Below are 21520 nucleotides of genomic sequence, written 5' to 3' on the forward strand. Positions count from 1 at the left end.
CCCCCCAACTCCTCAGGGAGAGTCCCCATCCCCCCCCCCCCCCAACTCCTCAGGGAGAGTCCCCATCCCCCCCCCCAACTCCTCAGGGAGAGTCCCCATCCATCCCCCCCCCCAACTCCTCAGGGAGAGTCCCCATCCCCCCCCCAACTCCTCAGGGAGAGTCCCCATCCATCCCCCCCCCCCAACTCCTCAGGGAGAGTCCCCATCCCCCCCCCCAACTCCTCAGGGAGAGTCCCCATCCCCCCCCCCCCAACTCCTCAGGGAGAGTCCCCCATCCCCCCCCCCAACTCCTCAGGGAGAGTCCCCATCCCCCCCCCCCAACTCCTCAGGGAGAGTCCCCATCCATCCCCCCAACTCCTCAGGGAGAGTCCCCATCCCCCCCCCCCAACTCCTCAGGGAGAGTCCCCATCCATCCCCCCCCCCCAACTCCTCAGGGAGAGTCCCCATCCCCCCCCCCCCAACTCCTCAGGGAGAGTCCCCATCCCCCCCCCCCCCAACTCCTCAGGGAGAGTCCCCATCCCCCCCCCCCCAACTCCTCAGGGAGAGTCCCCATCCCCCCCCCCCCAACTCCTCAGGGAGAGTCCCCATCCCCCCCCCCCCAACTCCTCAGGGAGAGTCCCCATCCCCCCCCCCCCAACTCCTCAGGGAGAGTCCCCATCCATCCCCCCCCCCAACTCCTCAGGGAGAGTCCCCATCCCCCCCCCCCAACTCCTCAGGGAGAGTCCCCATCCATCTCTCCTTCAGGAGGGGTCTTGTTCATCTACTCCCCCCCCCCCCCCCCGACCGCACTGACATAGGTGTCCTGTCCATATCCTGTTTTCTGGTCATATCATTATAGGAAGGATGTGGAAGCTTTTGAGAGGGTGTAGAGGAGATTTGCTAGGATGCTGCCTGGATTGGAGGGCATGCCGTATGAAGATAGGTTGAACCAATAGAGGCTTTTCTCTTTGGACCGAGGGTGGATGAGTGGTTACCTGATAGAGGTGTACAAGATGTTAAGAGGCATAATCGAATGGACAGGCAAAGAATTTTTATCAGAGCCGAAATGGCTAACATGGTGGGCCTAATTTTAAGGTGATTGGATGGGGGTCAGAGGTAAGTTTTTTTACACAGAGATTGGTAAGTTCATGGAACGCACTGCGGGGGTGGTGGTAGAGGCAGATACATTATGTACTGGTGCGGGAGGGCAGGTTTCCGTTGATTTGTTGGCACAGCATGGTGGTACTGTGCCGTACTGTGTTGTATGTTCGTTCTGTGACAGTTCCTGCCCATCTCCTCTCTCCCTGCTGTGGTGCCTCTGTCAGTGATTAGCCAAGAGCAACTTCACCAGCAGTTCCTGTTTCAGGCACTCGACCCCTGGTGCCCCCTGTTCACTGTGAACCCGGCCGGAAGCATTTTGTGTTTCCTCCATGGCAGTCTGGCCCTCACAGACTGACGTCACTCATCCTCCCCCTCGCTACACTCTGATAATCTGAGCAGGATGGGGATCCCACCCGAAGCACAGAGCACGGTTAACCCTCTCCAGTCTGCACTCCAATGTTGGTTTCTCGCCGGGAGTGTGAATGGACAGAGGCTGGAGCTGTGATGCGGCAGCTCGGCGGTCCGCGCCACTGCGCCACCCTTCTCCTGTTGCCCCCAGAGGGTGGAAGGCACGGGCTAAATGGAAGTTTCTCTCTTTCAGATCCGGTGGACAAAGCCCCAGAACCATCAGCACTGACAAACTCAGCATCGGAGTTACTGAAGCAGGGAGCAGGTGGGTGTGCTCTCCTCGCCCCACGCTCTGTGTGGCAGTACTGTGGTGGGTTCGGGGGTGATGGGACAAAACGACAGGCCATTCCTCTTTGGTCCAGTCCAGCTCTGCTAGTCAAAGTCAAAGTAAATTTTATTATCTCAGCACCGTATGTCATCTGGTACCTCGAGATTCCTGTTCTTGCAGGCTTCGAGAGGAAAGTAGAGAATTGCAATAGAATCAACAAAACTTATGTATAAACAAGCAACCAATGTGCAAAAAAGGGACAAATTATGCAGATAAGAAATAAATAATACTGAGAACACAAAGATTCCTGGAAGTGATTCTGTAGGTCAGAGCAACGCACACACAAGAGATGCGGGGAGATTCAGCATCTACCAGTTGACGTTACAGGCTGACACTCTGCATCAGGTCCCCTATACTGCTCCGTGGGTGCTGGGTTTTGTGTGTGTTGCTCTGGGTTTCCAGCACCTGCAGGGTCTCTTTGTTCTGCAGGTCATCGAGTCAGTTCGAAGTTGTGGTGAGTGAGTTGTCCGCGCTGGTTCAGGAGCCCCGATGGTCGAGGGCTAATAACTGTTCCTGAACCTGGTGGTGTGAGGAGGCTCCTGTACCTTCTTCCTGATGGGAACAGCGAGCAGAGAGCTTGGCCTGGGTGGTGCTGGATGCTGCCATCTTGAGCCAGTGCTGCTTGTAAATGTACTCAATGGTGGGCTTTTCCTGTGGTGGACTGAGCTACGGGTGCATCAGTAGAATTTGGTGCAAGTCTACGGGAACATGCCAAATGTCCTGAAGGAGTAGAGCTAAAGGCGATTCTTCTGTCTGTGTACCGGCACCCCCCTTACACCCCCGCTTCCTTTCCTTCCCCCACAGCGTGCAATGTACTGTTTGTAAATTCGGTGGACATGGAGTCTCTGACAGGGCCACAGGCGATCGCAAAGGCCATCTCGGGGACACTGGGTACCCAGCCGCAACCCACTGCCACCGTCGTTCATTTCAAAGTGTCCTCACAGGGGATAACCCTGACGGATAATCAGAGGAAGTAAGTGTAAACTTTCACTCACCGTAGATCTGTCTGTCTGATGTGCGTCTGTCAGTCTGCGTGTGTGCCGAGTGGAGTCGTGGACCACAATAGCACAGAAACAGGCCCCTTCAGCCCATCTAACCCTCATCTGCTGGCAGCTCGTTCCTCACTCTCACTGTCCTCTCAGGTTCCTCTTAAATATTTCACCCTTCACCCTCAACCTATGAGTTCTTGTCTGCCCAACCCTCAGTGGAGAATGCCTGCTTGTGTCTAACCTGTCCATCAAATCTCCTCTCATTCTGTTGTGCTTCCAAACCTAGTTAACCTTTCCCTATAATTCAGGTCCTCAAGTCCCAGCAATATCCTTGAAAATTTTCTCTGTACTCTTTCAAATTATCTGAAAAATATTCCAATGGATTAAGAAACTCAGAACTCCCACAGCCCATGGGTACTCTGCCCTGTCACCAACTCTCCCCCACCCTTGGAATCCCCTCCCACAATCATCGATACTTTCTCCTGACACTGATTCAACCCCCCCAAGAATCCCCTCCCACAATCATGGACGCAGACCCCCCCCCCGACACTCATTCTTCCCCCAGGCATGGAATCCCCTCCTACAATCATCACAGTCATGGACACTCCCCCCCCCACAGAATTCCCTCCACAGTCATTGATACTCTCCCCCCATGCAATCCGCTCCCACATTCATTGATGCTCTCCCCCAACATTGACTCTCCTCCCCATGGAATACCCTCCCACAATGATGGTTCTCCCCCACCCACTGAATCATCCCCCCCCCCCACACCCAATCGGGTACACTCTTCCCCATCACAGACTGTGAAGAGTGTGGTATTTTTGAAAAGAAGCAGAGTTTTACCTGGAAATGCACTAACAAGCGTTTAAAACTCCTTGGAGTTCCCGCTGCTTTTCTTTGGGAATGAGATGTGTTTTTATGTTTTCCGTTCCAGATTGTTCTTCCGACGTCATTATCCCATCAGCAGTGTTACATTCTGTGATGTCGATCCACAGGAGAGAAGGTACGGACTCTGTCTCCAGCTTCAGATGTAGGTGGTGTTCAGGGGAACCCACTGTTGTGTGGTGCGTGCACGCGTGGTGTGTGACGTGAAAGTGAGTGAGTGAGTGTGTGTGTGTGTGTATAAACGGTCACATACACGCAGTGTGTGTGTGAGGCTTCTGTGTTCTACAACTTCCCTTCATCACATCCTTTGCCCACTCTCTTAGAGTGGTGGGTTTCGATCAGCAGGACAGGGTGACGGGAACTCTCTGCTATTCAGTATTGCCATAGTGTCACAGTGCGGCTGAAAGTGAGTGGGCAGTGTGTACGGCGGCAGTGCCTGTGAACTCCGGAGTAACTGCTGGCCGTCTGCTCTCTTACAGGTGGACAAAGCCAGATGGCGCCTCCTCCAAGTAAGTGACCACCCTCCATCCCGGTAGTTCATGATAAGCCCCACTGTGTCAAAGTGGCCCGTCTCCCCGCCAACATCGAAGCCCACAATCACAGTCAGCTTTACTATCACTGACATAACGTCCTGAAATGGTTGTTCTGTGGCAGCGGTACAGTGTAAGATACTCTGTAAATTACAATAAGATTCATAAAAAGTAACTAAACGGTGCAGAAAAGGAGCAAAATAGGGAGAATCATAGACAGAGTGGAGAGCCAGAGACTTTCTCTTGGGGTGGCAATAGCCAATACCGGAGGGCATTTGCTGAAGCTGAGAGGAAGAAAGAATAAGGGTAAGTATTTTACACAGAGAATTGATACGTTACCTGGGGCAGTGGCAGTGGCAGAGGCAGATTCGTAAAGGACATTTACAAAATTCTTAGATTGGCATGTGGATGATAGAAAAATGGAGGGCGATGCGGAAGGGAAGGTTAGATTGATCTCGAATAGGTTAGGTCGGCAGAACATGGGAGGGTGGAGGGCTGCGGCGTTCAATGTTGTACGTACACAGAAGAGAGCTCGTTCACCCTCTATTTGCCCTCTCTCACCACCCACCCCCCCAGGCTCTTTGGCTTCGTGGCCCCGGAAGCAGGCGAGCACCACTGACAATGTCTGTCACCTCTTTGCGGAGATGGACTCCAACCAGCCAGCCACTGCCATCGTCAACTTCGTCTCCAAGGTCATGATCGGCTCGCAGAAGAGATGAACGCCTGTCGTCCTCCCCGCCAAGCAAACGGCAAAAGTGGTCCACGGGGAGAGGAGAAGGACTTGGAGACGGGTCGGAGAGGGGGTGCGCGGAAGTGAAGGGTGGCGACTGGGGACTGGGATGTGTCGGGGGAGGAGGGCAGATCTCGTAAAAATGCACAGCGTGAGGAGGAAATGGCAAATGTTTCCAGTTGAAGGACAACTAACTAACGGGCAGTGTTTATTTTAGAACTGTAGGCGTAAATGTGTGGCATGACGCAGGAGGCCATGAGCTGTTTAATTGTGACTCGTTAACCGGCTTTAATCAATTGCTAAGCTCAGTGCATGATTTTTCCAATGTGACCATGGTCTACCAGATTCTGCTTTGGAATGGGGGCATTCCCACCCTAGGCCACCCTCTGTCCTAGGTGGCGCGGAGGGAGATTGTCTCGGAGAACTGGGTAGCCGAGTTGGGAGCTGTGTACCTCCGCCGTCCCCTCACCACCCCACGGACGTGGCACACAATGTGAGAGGAGACGAGACACTGACTGGGAGGGACCGCCAACGTGTGTGATATGGGGAGGGGGTGCTTTCAGCCTGAAGGGTGGATAGTGACCAGCAGTCTGCACCTTCCCCTGCCACCCCAGCACCTATGGCTGTTCAGTCCCCGACTGTGTTCGGAGACACTGGCCCTCCCCCTCCCACCACCCCGTGTTCCTCTCCTCTCTGTCAAAGCCAGCCACGTCGTTCACTGTGGCCTTTCTGCGCACAGGGCTCTCCTCTTCAGTGCCACAAACTCTGTCTCCTGACCCGACCCGCTGGGCACCAACACAAAGCCAGAACCTCAACTCTGAACCCAGCAAGGTAGGGTTCAAATCTTACTGCCACCACCCAAGGAACTGAATCCAATTTAAATAAATCTGGCTGTGAATATCTAGTCTGGGTAGAATTAGAAGATGCAGGTGCCCTGTATGGAAAGAGACGTCTGTCTGTACCCCATCTGGACCACCACACAGTCACAGAGTCACAGTCTGATTGTACCTGCTATGAGACAGCAGGACATAGGAACAAATTAGGCCATTCGGTCTATCAAGTCTGCTCCCCCACTCCATCATGGCTGATTTATTTTCTCTCTCAATCCCATTCTCCTGTCTTCTCCTCATAACCGTAGATGCCCTTGCTAATCAAGAATATATCAACCACTGCTTTAAATATGCCCAATAACTTGCCTCCACAGCCTTCTGTGGCAAAGAATTCCACAGATTCACCACCCTCTGGATAAAGGATTACCTCCTCTTCTCTGTTTTGACTGCTGACACCCAGGTTCCAGCTGCTCAGACCAGTCCCATCCCCTCATAGCTGCCACCCCTCTCTGCAAGAACATCTTGAGTTTGTCCGAACATCTGTGAACAGCTGGAGCAATGTCTCTGAAAACTCCCAAACACTTGCCCAGGAGTGAAATGTTACAGACTTACACAGTGCTGGAACAGGCCCTTTGATCGGACTGGACGCCTGTGCGAGCGCTCAGCCCAGGACGGGGGACCCCCGGTGGCAGAGAGCGAAATCCTGCAGCTGCTGCACGTTCTGAAATAAACCAGAGCACATTGCAAAATTCTGGGCAGGTTGGGCAGCGTTCTTAAAGAAAGGAACAGAGCTACCGCTGCGTTCTGAACCACTGACAGACCTCCCTGCATCACTGAGTGCTTCATAGCATCTTTGTTCAGAGGCAAACCCACCTTCACCCTCGTACTCCGTGTAGGTAGCCTCCAACCTCACGGCATAAATATTTTGATTTCTTCAATTCCCCATTTTTTTCCCCTTTCCCCCTTCCTTCAATTCCCCCCTCTGGCCGCTTACCTCTTCTCCTCCCCTGCCTATCACCTTCCCCGTTGCCCGTCCTCCTCCCCTTACTCCCAAGTCCACTCGCCCTTCCTGCCAGATTCCTTTTTCTCCAGCCCTTTACCTTTTCCATCAATCCCCTCCCAGCTTCTCACCATCACCTCCCCCCTCCCCACCTGGCTTCACCTGTCACCTTCTGACTTGACCTCTTTCCCCTCTCCCCTGCCGCCTTATTCTGGCACCCTCCCACTTCCTGTCCAGTCCCGGTGAAGGCACTCAGCCCGAAGTGTCGACTGTTTATTCCCTCAATAGATGCTGCTGAGCTCCCCCAGTGTTTTGTGTGTGTTCACCCTGCCTGACCCTTCCTCAATTCTATAGTGCGGCTGTAGGTGTAACCCACTCAATGGGTCTGTCTGCCCATTCAAGTGGACTGAGGAGAGTGGGCAAAATATGTCACCCCCTACTCCCGTGTCTGACCCCAACAGCCTAGTACACACCCCTGTGGGATAGGGATAGTACATGATGCACAAGGAGTGAAGTGCCCTCTACACTGTCCCATCACACACTCCAGGGTCAGACACAGAGTGAACCTCCCTCTACACTGTCCCATCACACACTCCAGGGTCAGACACAGAGTGAATCACCCTCTACACTGTCCCATCACACACTCCAGGGTCAGTCACAGAGTGAATCTCCCTCTACACCATCACATCACACACTCCCAGGGTCAGACACAGAGTGAATCTCCCTCTACACTGTCCCATCACACACTCCCGGGGTCAGTCACAGAGTGAATCTCCCTCTACACCATCCCATCACACACTCCCAGGGTCAGACACAGAGTGACTCTCCCTCTACACTGTCCCATCACACACTCCAGGGTCAGACACAGAGATGCTCCCAGGATCAGACACAGAGTGAAGTGCCCTCTACATTGTCCAATTAAACACACCCGGTGTCAGACACGGAGTGAAGCTCCCTCCACACTGTCCCATCACACACTCCCAGGGTCAGACACAGAGTGAAACTCCCTCCACACTGTCCCATCACACACTCCCAGGGTCAGACACAGAGTGAAGCTCCCTCCACACTGTCCCATCACACACTCCAGGGGTCAGACACAGAGTGAAACTCCCTCTACACCGTCCCATCACACACTATTGGGGCACAGTTTGGTACAAGTCTCCCTCCACACTATTGATTTGTAACACTATTACAGCGCCCCCCCCCCCATCCCTTGCACAATTGCAGCTGTGAGTAATCTCCTGATGGTATTGATTTGCCCAAATCAGCCTCTGCCCGGAGTTGGTGTACCTCAGGCAGACAGAAGATGGCTTCTGGATCTCCGGCCACTATTGCCACTGGTGCCCCATGCGGCAAAACCACAGGGTCTCTGCAACCTCACCAGCACAGCGAGCACTTCACTGCTTCCCCCTCTCGTCAGAGGCCTCCCCGATGCAGTACAGAATCGATGGACAGACGTCAGTGAACTAACGTTAACAACAGCGTGTCGCTACGCCTGCCGGTCTGACCCAAAATGTCACGGGCATTGTTCCCCGCATTGGAATCCGCCATCAGACTGACAGCCACTAACACAAAGGCAGCAATTTTTACATATATAAAAAGCGCAGAAATATGTATAAAAATTTGCTTTATGAATATATTAAAACTTGGAATGGATTGTAGAGGTGATTTCTTTCAGAAGTGTCAAGGGTGCAGTGATACTGGTTGAAGTCTCGGCTGTGGGTTGTACCGGCAAACTCCGAGTGAGGCGGCCCGGCCTGTCGGAGAGCTATGGTGTCGGCTGCTGGGCACAGCCTCTCTCAGAGTTTGAACAGGCACCATGGTCAGGGGGCAACTGGTCACAGCCTGTCTCCTGCCTTAGAAATCCACCTGTATACATTGTAAATTTGGATTCTGCTCCCCAGTCAGGGCCTGCATGTGTGTAGGATAGTCCCCCCAGTGAGGGTCAGTGTGTGTGTGTGGGGACCGCTCCCCTGTGAGGGTCAGTGTGTGTGGGACTGTCCCCCAGTGAGGGTCAGTGTGTGTGTGGGACCGTCCCCCAGTGAGGGTCAGTGTGTGTGTGTGGGACGAATCCCCAGTGAAGGTCAGTGTGTGTGTGGGTTCGTCCCCCAGTGAGGGTCAGTGTGTGTGTGGGTCCGTCCCCCAGTGAGGGTCAGTGTGTGTGTGTGGACCGTTCCCCTGTGAGGGTCAGTGAGTGTGTGGGATCGTCCCCCCAGTGAGGGTCAGTGTGTGTGTGACCATCCCCCAGTGAGGGTCACTGTGTGTGTGGGACCATCCCCCAGTGAGGGTCAGTGTGTGTGTGTGTGGGACCATCCCCCAGTGGGGGTCAGTGTGAGTGTGGAACCGTCCCCCAGTGAGGGTCAGTGTGTGTGTGGGACCGTGCCCCAGTGAGGGTCAGTGTGTGTGTGGGATCGTCCCCCCAGTGAGGGTCAGTGTGTGTTGGACGATTCCCCAGTGAAGGTCAGTGTGTGTATGGGACCGTCCCCCAGTGAGGGTCAGTGTGTGTGTGGGATCGTCCCCCCAGTGAGGGTTAGTGTGTGTGTGTTGGACGATTCCCCAATGAGGGTCAGTGTGTGTGTGGGACCGTCCCCCAGTGAGGGTCAGTGTGTGTGTGGGACCGTCCCCCAGTGAGGGTCAGTGTGTGTGTGGGTCCGTCCCCCAGTGAGGGTCAGTGTGTGTGCGGGACCATCCCCCAGTGAGGGTCAGTGTGTGTGTGAGATCGTCCCCCCAGTGAGGGTCAGTGTGTGTGTGGGACCATCCCCCCAGTGAGGGTCAGTGTATGTGTGGGGGGACTGTCCCCCAGTGAGGGTCAGTGTGTGTGTGGGTCCGTCCCCCAGTGAGGGTCAGTGTGTGTGTGGGTCCGTCCCCCAGTGAGGGTCAGTGTATGTGTGGGGGACTGTCCCCCAGTGAGGGTCAGTGTGTGTGTGGGTCCGTCCCCCAGTGAGGGTCAGTGTGTGTGTGGGTCCGTCCCCCAGTGAGGGTCAGTGTGTGTGCGGGACCATCCCCCAGTGAGGGTCAGTGTGTGTGTGAGATCGTCCCCCCAGTGAGGGTCAGTGTGTGTGTGGGACGATTCCCCAGTGAGGATCAGTGTGTGTGTGGGACCGTCCCCCAGTGAGGGTCAGTGTGTGTGTGGGACTGTCCCCCAGTGAGGGTCAGTGTGTGTGTGGGACTGTCCCCCAGTGAGGGTCAGTGTGTGTGTGGGTCCGTCCCCCAGTGAGGGTCAGTGTGTGTGTGGGACCGTCCCCCAGTGAGGGTCAGTGTGTGTGTGGGTCCGTCCCCCAGTGAGGGTCAGTGTGTGTGTGGGTCCGTCCCCCAGTGAGGGTCAGTGTGTGTGCGGGACCATCCCCCAGTGAGGGTCAGTGTGTGTGTGAGATCGTCCCCCCAGTGAGGGTCAGTGTGTGTGTGGGACGATTCCCCAGTGAGGATCAGTGTGTGTGTGGGTCCGTCCCCCAGTGAGGGTCAATGTGTGTGTGGGATCGTCCCCCAGTGAGGGTCAGTGTGTGTGTGGGACTGTCCCCCAGTGAGGGTCAGTGTGTGTGGGGACCGTCCCCCAGTGAGGGTCAGTGTGTGTGTGGGACTGTCCCCCAGTGAGGGTCAGTGTGTGTGGGGACCGTCCCCCAGTGAGGGTCAGTGTGTGTGTGGGACTGTCCCCCAGTGAGGGTCAGTGTGTGTGTGGGACCGTCCCCCAGTGAGGGTCAGTGTGTGTGTGGGTCCGTCCCCCAGTGAGGGTCAGTGTATGTGTGTGGAACCATCCCCCAGTGAGGGTCAGTGTGTGTGTGGGTCCGTCCCCCAGTGAGGGTCAGTGTGTGTGTGTGGGACCGTCCCCCAGTGAGGGTCAATGTGTGTGTGGGACCGTCCCCCAGTGAGGGTCAGTGTGAGTGTGTGGGACTGTCCACTAGTGAGGGTCAGTGTGTGTGTGGGACCGTCCCCCAGTGAGGGTGAGTGAGTGTGTGGGACCATACCCCAGTGAGGGTCAGTGTGTGTGTGTGGGACAGTCCCCCAGTGAGGGTCAGTGTGTGTGTGGGACCATCCCCCTAGTGAGGGTCAGTGTGTGTGTGGGATTATCTCCCAGTGAGGGTCAGTGTGTGTGTGGGACCGTTCTCCAGTGAGGGTCAGTGTGTGTGTGTGGGACAGTCCCCCAGTGAGGGTCAGTGTGTGTGTGGGACCATCCCCCTAGTGAGGGTCAGTGTGTGTGTGGGATTATCTCCCAGTGAGGGTCAGTGTGTGTGTGGGACCGTTCTCCAGTGAGGGTCAGTGTGTGTGTGGGACCGTCCCCCTAGTGAGGGTCAGTGTGTGTGTGGGTCCGTCCCCCAGTGAAGGTCAGTGTGTGTGTGGGACTGTCCCTCAGTGAGGGTCAGTGTGTGTGGGACCGCCCCCCAGTGAGGGTCAGTGTGTGTGTGGGACCATCCCCCAGTGAGGGTCAGTGTGTGTGTGGGACTGTCCACTAGTGAGGGTCAGTGTGTGTGTGGGACCGTCCCCCAGTGAGGGTCAATGTGTGTGTGGGACCGTCCCCAGTGAGGGTCAGTGTGTGTGTGGGACCGTGCCCCAGTGGGGGTCAGTGTGTGTGTGGGACCGTCCCCCAGTGAGGGTCAGTGTGTGTGTGGGACCGTCCCCAGTGAGGGTCAGTGTGTGTGTGGGGACCGTCCCCCAGTGAGGGTCAGTGTGTGTGTGGGACTGTCCCCCAGTGAGGGTCAGTGTGTGTGTGGAACCGTCCCCCAGTGAGGGTCAGTGTCCTCTTGCTGAATGGACAAGTTGCACCCTGTCACACTGGTCTGATCAGCTGTGTATGAAGCAACTTTGGACTGGCATGGTGCGCACTTCAGAAATATATAGTTTGAAATATATCACAGTTCTCCGCTTATCATTTCTGAACAGAATAAGAGAAAATTTATGAAATATTTATTGTATTCCTGATTTCATCGCTGGTGTTTATCAGACTCCTGTATAAAAGGTTGTGTATATCAAAATAATCCTGCTGAATAGAAATATTTTCAGTGTAAAGGAGAAAATGCTTAGAATAAAGAGGAAATTGGAAGAGAAAGAGAGAGATAGAGAGCTGAAAGAATCCGCATGTATTGTTTGTAATGTTTGAATGTTACAGTGTTGATTGTTATAATACATCTTATGCACATATTAATATATATTTACTGGCTGGAGTTGTCTCGTGGTTCAATGGCACATCATTCACCATTCCCCCCATGGGGTCACTGGCTTTTACTTGCTCTTGAGCTCTCCTCAGTCCCCCTTTCATTTACCCCTCCCTGTATCCCCTTGGCACGTGGGATGAACTGGCAATCCGATCAGTGAACCTGTGCATCTTCACAGTGCCTGAAGCATTGTTTCAGACTGACGGCTCGAGTGTGAAATTATACAGGAAAGGTCAGTGTGTGTGTAGGGCCCATCCCCAGTGAAGGTCAGTGTGTGTAGGGCCCATCCCCAGTGAGGGTCAATGTGTGTGTGGGACCGACCCCCAGTGAGGGTCAGTGTGTGTGTGGGACCGTCCCCCAGTGAGGGTCAGTGTGTGTGTGGGACCGTTCCCCAGTGAGGGTCAGTGTGTGTGTGGGACCGTCCCCCAGTGAGGGTCAGTGTGTGTGTGGGACCGTTCCCCAGTGAGGGTCAGTGTGTGTGTGGGACCGACCCCCAGTGAGGGTCAGTGTGTGTGTAGGGCCCATCCCCAGTGAGGGTCAGTGTGTGTGTAGGGCCCATCCCCAGTGAGGGTCAGTGTGTGTGTGGGACCGTTCCCCAGTGAGGGTCAGTGTGTGTGTAGGGCCCATCCCCAGTGAGGGTCAGTGTGTGTGTGGGACCGACCCCCAGTGAGGGTCAGTGTATGTGTAGGGCCCATCCCCAGTGAGGGTCAGTGTGTGTGTGGGATCGTCCCCCAGTGAGGGTCAGTGTGTGTGTGTGTGACCATCCCCCAGTGAGGGTCAGTGTGTGTGTGGGATCATCCCCCAGTGAGGGTCAGTGTGTGTGTGTGACCGTCCCACAGTGAGGGTCAGTGTGTGAGTGGGACTGTCCCCCAGTGAGGGTCAGTGTGTGTGTGTGGGACTGTCCCCCAATGAGGGTCAGTGTGTGTGTGTGTGTGTGGGACTGTTCTCCAGTGAGGGTCAGTGTGTGTGTGGGACCGTCCCCCAGTGAGGGTCAGTGTGTGTGTGGGACTGTCCCCCAGTGAGGGTCAGTGTGTGTGTGGGACCGTCCCCCAGTGGGGGTCAGTGTGTGTGTGGGACCGTCCCCCAGTGAGAGTCAGTGTGTGTGTGGGACCGTCCCCCAGTGAGGGTCAGTGTGTGTGTGTGTGTGTGCGGGTCTGTCCCCCAGTGAGGGTCAGTGTGTGTGTGGGACTGTCCCCCAGTGAGTGTGAAGTGGCACAGTGGCATGCAAAAGTTTGGGCTCCCCTGGTCAAAATTTCTGTTCCTGTGAATAGTTGAGTAGAAGATGAACTGATCTCCAGAAGTCATAAAGTTAAAGATGAAGCATTCTTTTCAACATTTTAAGCAAGATTAGTGTATTATTTTTGTTTTGTACAATTTTAGAGTGAAAAAAGGAAAGGAGCACCATGCAAAAGTTTGGGCACCCCAAGAGATTTGAGCTCTCAGATAACTTTTACCAAGGTCTCAGACCTTTATTGTTAGGAAAGGCCAGGTGATGCAAATTTCAAAGCTTTATAAATACCCTGACTCCTCAAACCTTGTCCCAACAATCAGCAGCCTGGACTCCTCTAAGCAGCTGCATAGCACCCTGAAAATTAAAATAAATGATGCCAACAAAGCAGGAGAAGGCTATAAGAAGATAGTAAAGCATTTTCAGGTAGCCATTTCCTCAGTTCATAATGTGATTAAGAAATGGCAGTTAACAGGGAACGGTGGAGGTCAAGTTAAGGTCTGGAAGACCAAGAAAACTTTCCAAGAGAGCTCGTAGGATTGCTAGAAAGGCAAATCAAAACCCCCGGTTTGACTGCAAAAGACCCTCAGGAAGATTTAGCAGACTCTGGAGTGGTGGTGCACTGTTCTACTGTGTAGCGACACCTGCACAAATATGACCTTCATGGAAGAGTCATCAGAAGAAAACCTTTCCTGTGTCCTCACCGCAAAATTCAGCATCAGAAGTTTGCAAAGGAACAGTAAACAAGCCTGATGCATTTTGGAAACAAGTCCTGTGGACTGATGAAGTTAAAATAGAACTTTTTGGGACATTGGAAAAAAAAGTTGAATTTCCCCATGGGGATGAATAAAGTATCTATCTATCTATCTATCTATCTATCTATCTATCTATCTATCTAATGAGCAAAGGTATGTCTGGAGAAAAAAGGGTGCAGAATATCATGAAAAGAACACCTCTCCAACTGTTAAGCATGGGGGTGGATCGATCATGCTTTGGGCTTGTGTTGCAGCCAGTGGCACGGGGAACATTTCACTGGTAGAGGGAAGAATTAATTCAATTAAATACCAGCAAATTCTGGAAGCAAACATCACACCGTCTGTAAAAAAGCTGAAGATGAAAAGAGGATGGCTTCTACAACAGAATAATGATCCTAAACACACCTCAACATCCACAATGGACTACCTCAAGAGGCGAAAGCTGAAGGTTTTGCCATGGCCCTCACAGTCCCCCGAGCTAAACATCATCGAAAATCTGTGGATAGACCTCAAAAGATCAGTGCATGCAAGACGGCCCAAGAATCTCACAGAACTAGAAGCCTTTTGCAAGGAAGAATGGGCAAAAATCCCCCAAACAAGAATTGACAGACTCTTAGCTGGCTACAGAAAGCGCTTACTAGCTGTGATACTCGTCAAAGGGGGTGTTGCTAAGTACTGACCATGCAGCGTGCCCAAACTTTTGTTTCGGGCCCTTTTCCTTTTTTGTTATTTTGAAACTGTAACAGATGGAAATAAAAAAACAACCTTGCTTAAAATATTAAAGAAATCTGTCATCTTTAACCTTATGCCTTTTGGAGTTCAGGTCATCGTTTACTCACTTAGCTATTCACAGTAACAGAAATTTTGACCGGGGTGCCTAGACTTTTGCATGCCGTGTGTGTGTGTGCGCGTGTGCGTGCGTGCGTGCGCGTGCGTGCGTGCGTGTGTGTGTGTGTGCGCGTGTGCATGCGTGCGTGCGTGTGTGTGCGTGCGTGCGTGTGTGTGTGAACATACGCCAGTGAGAGTCAATACATGTATAACATTTTTACAGTGACTTGAGTGGATGCAGAGTTGGTATCTCTCCTCTGTGGGGCTTAGAAGGAGGCGTCCCAACTCCAGACTTAGAGTGTACTGAGGTTACTCATACAGCAGGGAAACAGGACCCCCCCCCCATGTCAATTAAGGGCTTACTATTGAATAGAGTCACCCAGCACAGACACAAAATACAAATTACATTTATTATCAAGGTTTGCATACTACATACAGCCTTGAGATTTGTCTCCTTACAGGCAGCCACCAAACAAAGAAACTAATTTTGAAAAGAAGACTGTCAAACAGCCAATAAAAGTAAGTAAGTAACATTCAGAAGTGAAGTTCAGGAAAGTGTGTCTGCAGCCATGAAGGCAGTCAGCACTGCAGGCGATTCGGGAGCTTGGTAGCTGCAGGCCGCAGCCTCTATTCAGCACGGAGATGAGTAAACCTCACGGTGCAGCAAGCTGAAATGGCTCGTCCCTCACCTCCAGCCCCAACACCCTGACCTTTTCAATCTGGCCTGGTGCTTCAATCATCCAAACCTTGAGTCGTTGCTCACTCTCAGACCCAGGCCCTGCCACTTTGACACACTCCCAGGCCCATACCTGACCTTTCCAATTAGGCTCAGCCCTTAAATCGATCAAACCCTGGGGTCTCTCCTCGCTCTCGGGCCCAGGCCCAGCTACCTCAAATCTGCCTCAGTTCTGCCACATCGATTCACTTTCACGACCGCTCCAGAAATGGCCAAACTTTGGCTCATTCCTCACCCTCGGGCCCAGGCCCCATTGCCTCGATTTGGCTCATACACACCATGCTTCAATCATCCTGCACCTTCGAGACATCAGTTCACAGTGTAAAAATGCCAGTTCGTACAGCCAGTTCAAAAGCTCAGCTATGAAAGGGAAGTCACGGGCAATTGCTTGCAGTGATTGTTTACCAGAAACAGCTTTATTATCACTGGCATGTGTCGTGAAATTTCTTAACTTAGCAGCAGCTGTTCAATGCAATACATAGTAGAGAAGAAAGAAAATAATAAATAATTAAATCAATTTCAGTATATTGAATAGATTAAAGATCGTGAAAAAAACAGAAATAATATAAAAAAGTGAGGTAGCGTCGAAGGGTTCAATTTCTATTTAGGAATCAGTTGGCAGAAGGGAAGAAGCTGTTCCTGAATCGCTGAGTGTGTGCCTACAGGCTTCTGTATCTCCTACCTGATGGTCACAGTGAGAAAAGGACTGAGACACCGCTCCTTGAAGATGTCCTGGGTACTTTGTAGGCTAGTACCCAAGATGGATCTGACTAGATTTACAACCCTCTGCAGCTTATTTCGGTCCTGTGCAGTGGCTCCCCCCCCCCACCCCCACCCCCATGCCAGACAGTGATGCAGCCTGTCAGAATGCTCTCCACAGTACATCTATAGAAGTTTTTGAGTGTATTTGTTGATATAACAAATCTCTTCAAACTCCTAACAAAGTGTAGCTGCTGTCTTGCCTTCTTTATAACTGCATTGATATGTTGGGACTGGGTTAGATCCTCAGAGATCTTGACACCCAGGAACTTGAAGCTGCTCACTCTCTCCACTTCTGATCCCTCTATGAGGATTGGCGTATGTTCCTTCGTCTCATCCTTCCTGAAGTCCACAATCAGCTCTTTCGTCTTACTGGCGTTGAGTGCCAGGTTGTTGCTGTGAAAGAGTGATTAATGAAGTAGTTAGTAGTTTTGTTTGTTACTGGCAAGTAGTTGCAGCGTTTCACCCACACCATCTTAAACCAGCGCACGTCAGCAAAAGTTCCCATCTCTGCTTGAGCCACTCACCTGCGTTTTGTCCAATCCCTCTGCACTTCTCCAATCAATGCACTCGTCCAATGCTGTTACTGCACCTGCCTCAACTACTCCCTCTGGCAGCTTGCTCCGCACACTGACCACCCTCTGGGTGAAAATGTTGCCCCTCGGATCCCCTCTAAATGTTTCTCTGCTCAGCTTAAACCTGTGCCCTCTGGTTCTTGATCCACCAACCTCGAGAAATGACTGTGTGTTTCCACCCTATCTACACCCGCCATGATGTTATGCACCTCTTAATGGATCACAAGACCATATGACATAGAAGCAGAATAAGGCCATTCAGCCCATCGAGTCTGATCTGTCATTCCATCACGGCTGATTTATTATTCCCATTAACTCCATTCTCCTGCCTTTACTAATCAAGACCCCCACTTTAAGTATACCCACACCATTTATGGCAATGAATTCCACAGATTCACCACCCTATGGCTAAAGAATATCCTCCACATCTCTGTTCTAAAGGGACTTCCTTATATTCTGAGGCTGTGCCCTCTGGTCCTAGACTCCCCCACTACAGAAAACATCCTCTCCATGTCCACTCTATCTGTGCCCTCTGGTCCTAGACTCCCCCACTACAGGAAGCATCCTCTCCACGTCCACTATATCTAGGCCTTCCAATATTTGATAGGCTTCGATGAAATCACCCCTCATTCTTCTAAACTCCAGTGAGTAGGCCAGAGCCATCAAACACGCCCCATATGTTAACCCTTTCATTCCCAGGATCATTCTTGTGCACCTCCTCTGGATGCTGTCCACACTGTGGAATGCAGTTAGGCAGATTAACTCTCCCGCTGCTCAGTTCCATGGCATCAGCTTGAACCCGGTTGAGAAGTTCAACCATTGAGTGGCCGGGCTTCTGCCGCAGCACCACCCAAATCCATCACCCCCACCCTCCCACCGAGAAGGCCATGTAGACACCACCACCTGCAGCTCACACACCTAATATGTCGCTGTTCCTCCATCAAGACTGGGTCCAAACCTCTCAAACAGACTTAATTGTTATGTGCAAAAGCACAGCACCACAAACTAAGGCCTGCATTTAGGGTGTCGGAACATCCCCTGTGGCCACTGTATTATGTACACCCATACACCTGCTCGTTAATACAAATATCTAATCAGCCAATCACGTGGCAGCAACTCAATGCCTAGAAGCACACAGACATGGGCAAGAGGTTCAGTTGTAGTTCAGACCAAACAGCAGACTGGGGAAGAAATATGATCTAAATGACTTTGACTACGAAATGGTTGTCGGCGCCAGACAAGGTGGTTTGAGTATCTAAGATACTGTTGATCTCCTGGGATTTTCACGCACAGTAGCCTGTAGAATTCACAGAGAACGGTACGAAAAGCAATAAAAGCATCCAGTGAGTGGCAGTTCTGTGGGCGAAAACTCCTTGTCAATGAGAGAGGTCAGAGGTGAATGGCCAGACTAGTTCAATGAGACAGGAAGGGACAGACACTCAGATAACCAGGCGTTACAACAGTGGTGAGCGGGACAGCACCTTTGAACACACTGAAGCTTGAAGTGGACTACAGCAGCAGAGGACCATAAATGTACACTCAGCAGCTACTTCATAATGTGGCCAGAGTATAGAACACAGAATAGTACAGCACAGTACAGGCCCTTCGGCCCACAATGTTGTGCTGGCATTTTAACCTCCTCCAAGATCAATCTACCCCTTCCCTCCCACATAGCCATCCATTTTTCCATCATCCACATGTCTATCTCAAATGACCCTAATGTACCACCCCCGGCACTGCATTCTATGCACCCACCACTCTGACATCCCCCCCACCCCGGATACCTTCTTCCAATCACCTCAAAATTATGCCCCTTCCCGTCAGCCATTTCCGCCCTGGGAGAAAGGTACTGGCTGTTAGCTTGATCTATGTTACCAGTTTCGGTCACACTGCTGTAAGAAAGATGTCATTAAGCTGGTGTAACCCTCGGCTCTCGGCCAACACGTGTTCGTCTCGGGGAAGACAACTTCCGGCCCCACCAGGCTGAGAAATCTCGTCTGTGTGGATGCTGTGTGATGTGTTGCCCGGTTACAAATCCCCACCGCAAAATACCAGACAGTACACCGTGTGTAATTAGCTGATTGAACTTTTTAAATCTTAATCTGAATATAGGGTTAGGGTTAGAAAAGAAAATGAAAAGTAAAAGGGGCCCATTTTAAGGAAAAAGCCTACTGCGCATCGTTGGAGCTCACTGTTCATTCGTTTGTTCCCGTCGTCCTCTGACCCTCACTCCTCAGTCCACTCCATTCCGTGGTCTTCCGACTCTCTCCATCGCTCCCCGATGAAAGACCGCAAAAAACCCGGCTTCCAGACACACAAGGAAACAGAACATTTCCTCATTGGCTAACCCCTGCATTCCAAAGCCCCGTTATCTCCAGTCATAACCCAAACATTGCTGCTACAGAGAAACCATTACCTTAGCAGTGGAACATTACAGAGAAGCCATTACATTATCCTTAGCAGTGAAACCTTACTGCGTGTTACACTGGTAAGAGTGCAGAGGAGATTCACAAGGTCATTGCTGGAACTCGAAGGTCTGAGTGATGGAGAGAGGTTGAGCGGGTCGGGATGATTTCACTGGGACAAACGGGAATGAGTGATCTTTCAAGGGTGTCTAAAATCACGAGGGGCCCAGACAGACTGAAGGCACTCAGCCTTTTTCGCAAGGTTAGCGAATGAAAGCTAGAGAGCACAAGTTTAAGATGAGAGGGATGAGATTTAATAGGACTCAAGGGGAACATTCGGAGGGTGGTCAGTACATGGAACGAGCTGCCAGAGGAAGTGATTGAGATAGGATATTGATAATTTGTAAAAAGCCATTGGACAGGTACGGTGATAGGGAAGGTTTGTGCTGGACTGTTCTATGCTCTGGGTTCCACAAACATGGGCGAAACGCAGGCAAATGGGTGCCAAGAATTATGGGTATGCTATGTTGGCGCCGGAATGTATGGCCACATTTGTGGGCTGCCCCCGGCACATCCTCCAGTTGTGTTGGTTGTTAACACCAGCGATGCATTTCACTGATAAATAAGAGTACTGGAACTGGAGCTACATTTGTCAGCATGGATGGAAGAGCCTGTCTGGAGACTGTGTGACTCTATTACTGCGATGGTACAGACAAAACGCAGACAAAAAATTATACATAAATTATAAAAGTCAGTGTGTGTAAAACAAGGCACTAGTTCAAAAAAGAAGCACAATCCCACATTTTGGGGGCAGCACTGTAGTGCAGTGATTAGTGTAAAGTGACTACAACACCGACGACCTGGGTTCAACTCCCGGTACCGTGTGTAAGGAGTTCGTGATGGGTTCGTGGCGGCTGGTGGGCTGGTAGGTGAGGACAATCCCTGGACTTCCGTCCCCAACCTTCACCAGAGGCACTGCAGGGATTAAGAGGGAAGCTCTCCCTCACCTTGTCGGGGGTGAGTGATAAATCTCCCCCAATCGGAGGTGCCCACATTTGCTCATGGAATCAGAAGGCGAGGAGATTCTTCATTTCCCAGTTCTGGTTCGTTATGTCTTCTCCGGACAGTCAGGGTGCAATTCCAGGGATTACCTGCAGAGGGCGGTGGTGCCCTTCACCGGCGCAGCGCAGAGGAACAGGTCCCTGACTCAGCCGCTCCATGACGACCAAGGTGCCCCGTTCAAGCTCATACCTTTTGTCAGCGTTTCGCCCATAACCTTCTAAACTTTCCTATCCATGTACACAAGAGATTCTGCAGCTGCTGGAAATCCAGAGCAACACACACAAAATGCAGGAGAAACTTAGCGGGTCAGGCAGCATCCAAAGAGGGGAATAAACTGCTGATGTTTTGGTCCGAGACGCTTCATCAGGGCTGAGGGACAGAAGAAAGGATAAGAAGGTGGTGGTGGTGGTAGTACAAGCTGGCACGTGACAAGTAAGACCAGGTGCGGGTGAATGTTGGTGGGTGTGGGAGGGGATGATGGGAGAAGCTGGGAGCGGAGAGATGGAAGAGGTAAAGGGTTGAAGAAGGGATCTGATAGGAGAGGAGAGTGGACCATTGAAACAGTGAAGGAGGAGAGGCACCAGAAGGAGGTGAGAAAGGAGCTAGAATGGGGAATGGAAACAGAGTGAACGGGGATGGGGGTGAAATTGCCGGAAGTTAGAAAAATCGGCGTTCATGCTATCAGTTTGGGGGCTACCTAGATGGAATATGAGTTCTAAATACCTGTCTAACTGTGTACACGAATATGGCCAAACTGAACGGCGTTCCTGTGGGGGCAGGGTGAAGAACACACAACACACTGTGCACAGTACAATCAGCAGGCGTGGTTACGAGATCAGAAAGAGAACGTGCTCAGAAAGAAAAAGTTAACAATACAACTAGTCCCCGAGTGGGATTGACGGTAAATTGTCCGGGTCTGGCTTGCTCTTCCAGCGAGCGAACACTAGAGGGCAATCGTTGTGGGAGAAAAATCCATTATCTCATCCTGAAGAACGCGACAGGCCCGCGGTTGCTTAGATAAATCCATCTGCAAAACCTAATTCATTGTTTTACCACTCCTCACTAACTCCCCCCCTTAAAACATTACTTCATCATTTTAATTTATGTCAAATCAACTCAATATAGTGGAAGTTCGTAAAGATTTAGCATTTATATACAAGGACCATCAGATGAGTTGCAGAATGAATTCAATGAGTGAATCTGGACATGGTTTCTGCAGCCATTCGTCAATGTCCTGGAACATTA

At 51.9% G+C, this 21520-nt stretch overlaps 1 protein-coding gene across 1 annotated transcript; it reads left to right on the top strand.

The window, feature by feature from the left end:
• Positions 1 to 1569: 1569 nt before the first annotated feature.
• On the top strand, positions 1570 to 8436 carry LOC140728109 (tensin-1-like). The gene is given in 6 exon segments (XM_073046310.1): positions 1570 to 1753; positions 2621 to 2789; positions 3740 to 3808; positions 4170 to 4199; positions 4797 to 4815; positions 4817 to 8436. Coding segments are annotated over 6 exon segments (579 nt in total). The 5' UTR covers positions 1570 to 1584; the 3' UTR covers positions 4940 to 8436.
• Positions 8437 to 21520: the final 13084 nt, after the last annotated feature.

This window comes from Hemitrygon akajei, chromosome 5 (genome assembly GCF_048418815.1).
Source record: "Hemitrygon akajei chromosome 5, sHemAka1.3, whole genome shotgun sequence".
Classification (NCBI taxonomy): Eukaryota; Metazoa; Chordata; class Chondrichthyes; order Myliobatiformes; family Dasyatidae; genus Hemitrygon; species Hemitrygon akajei.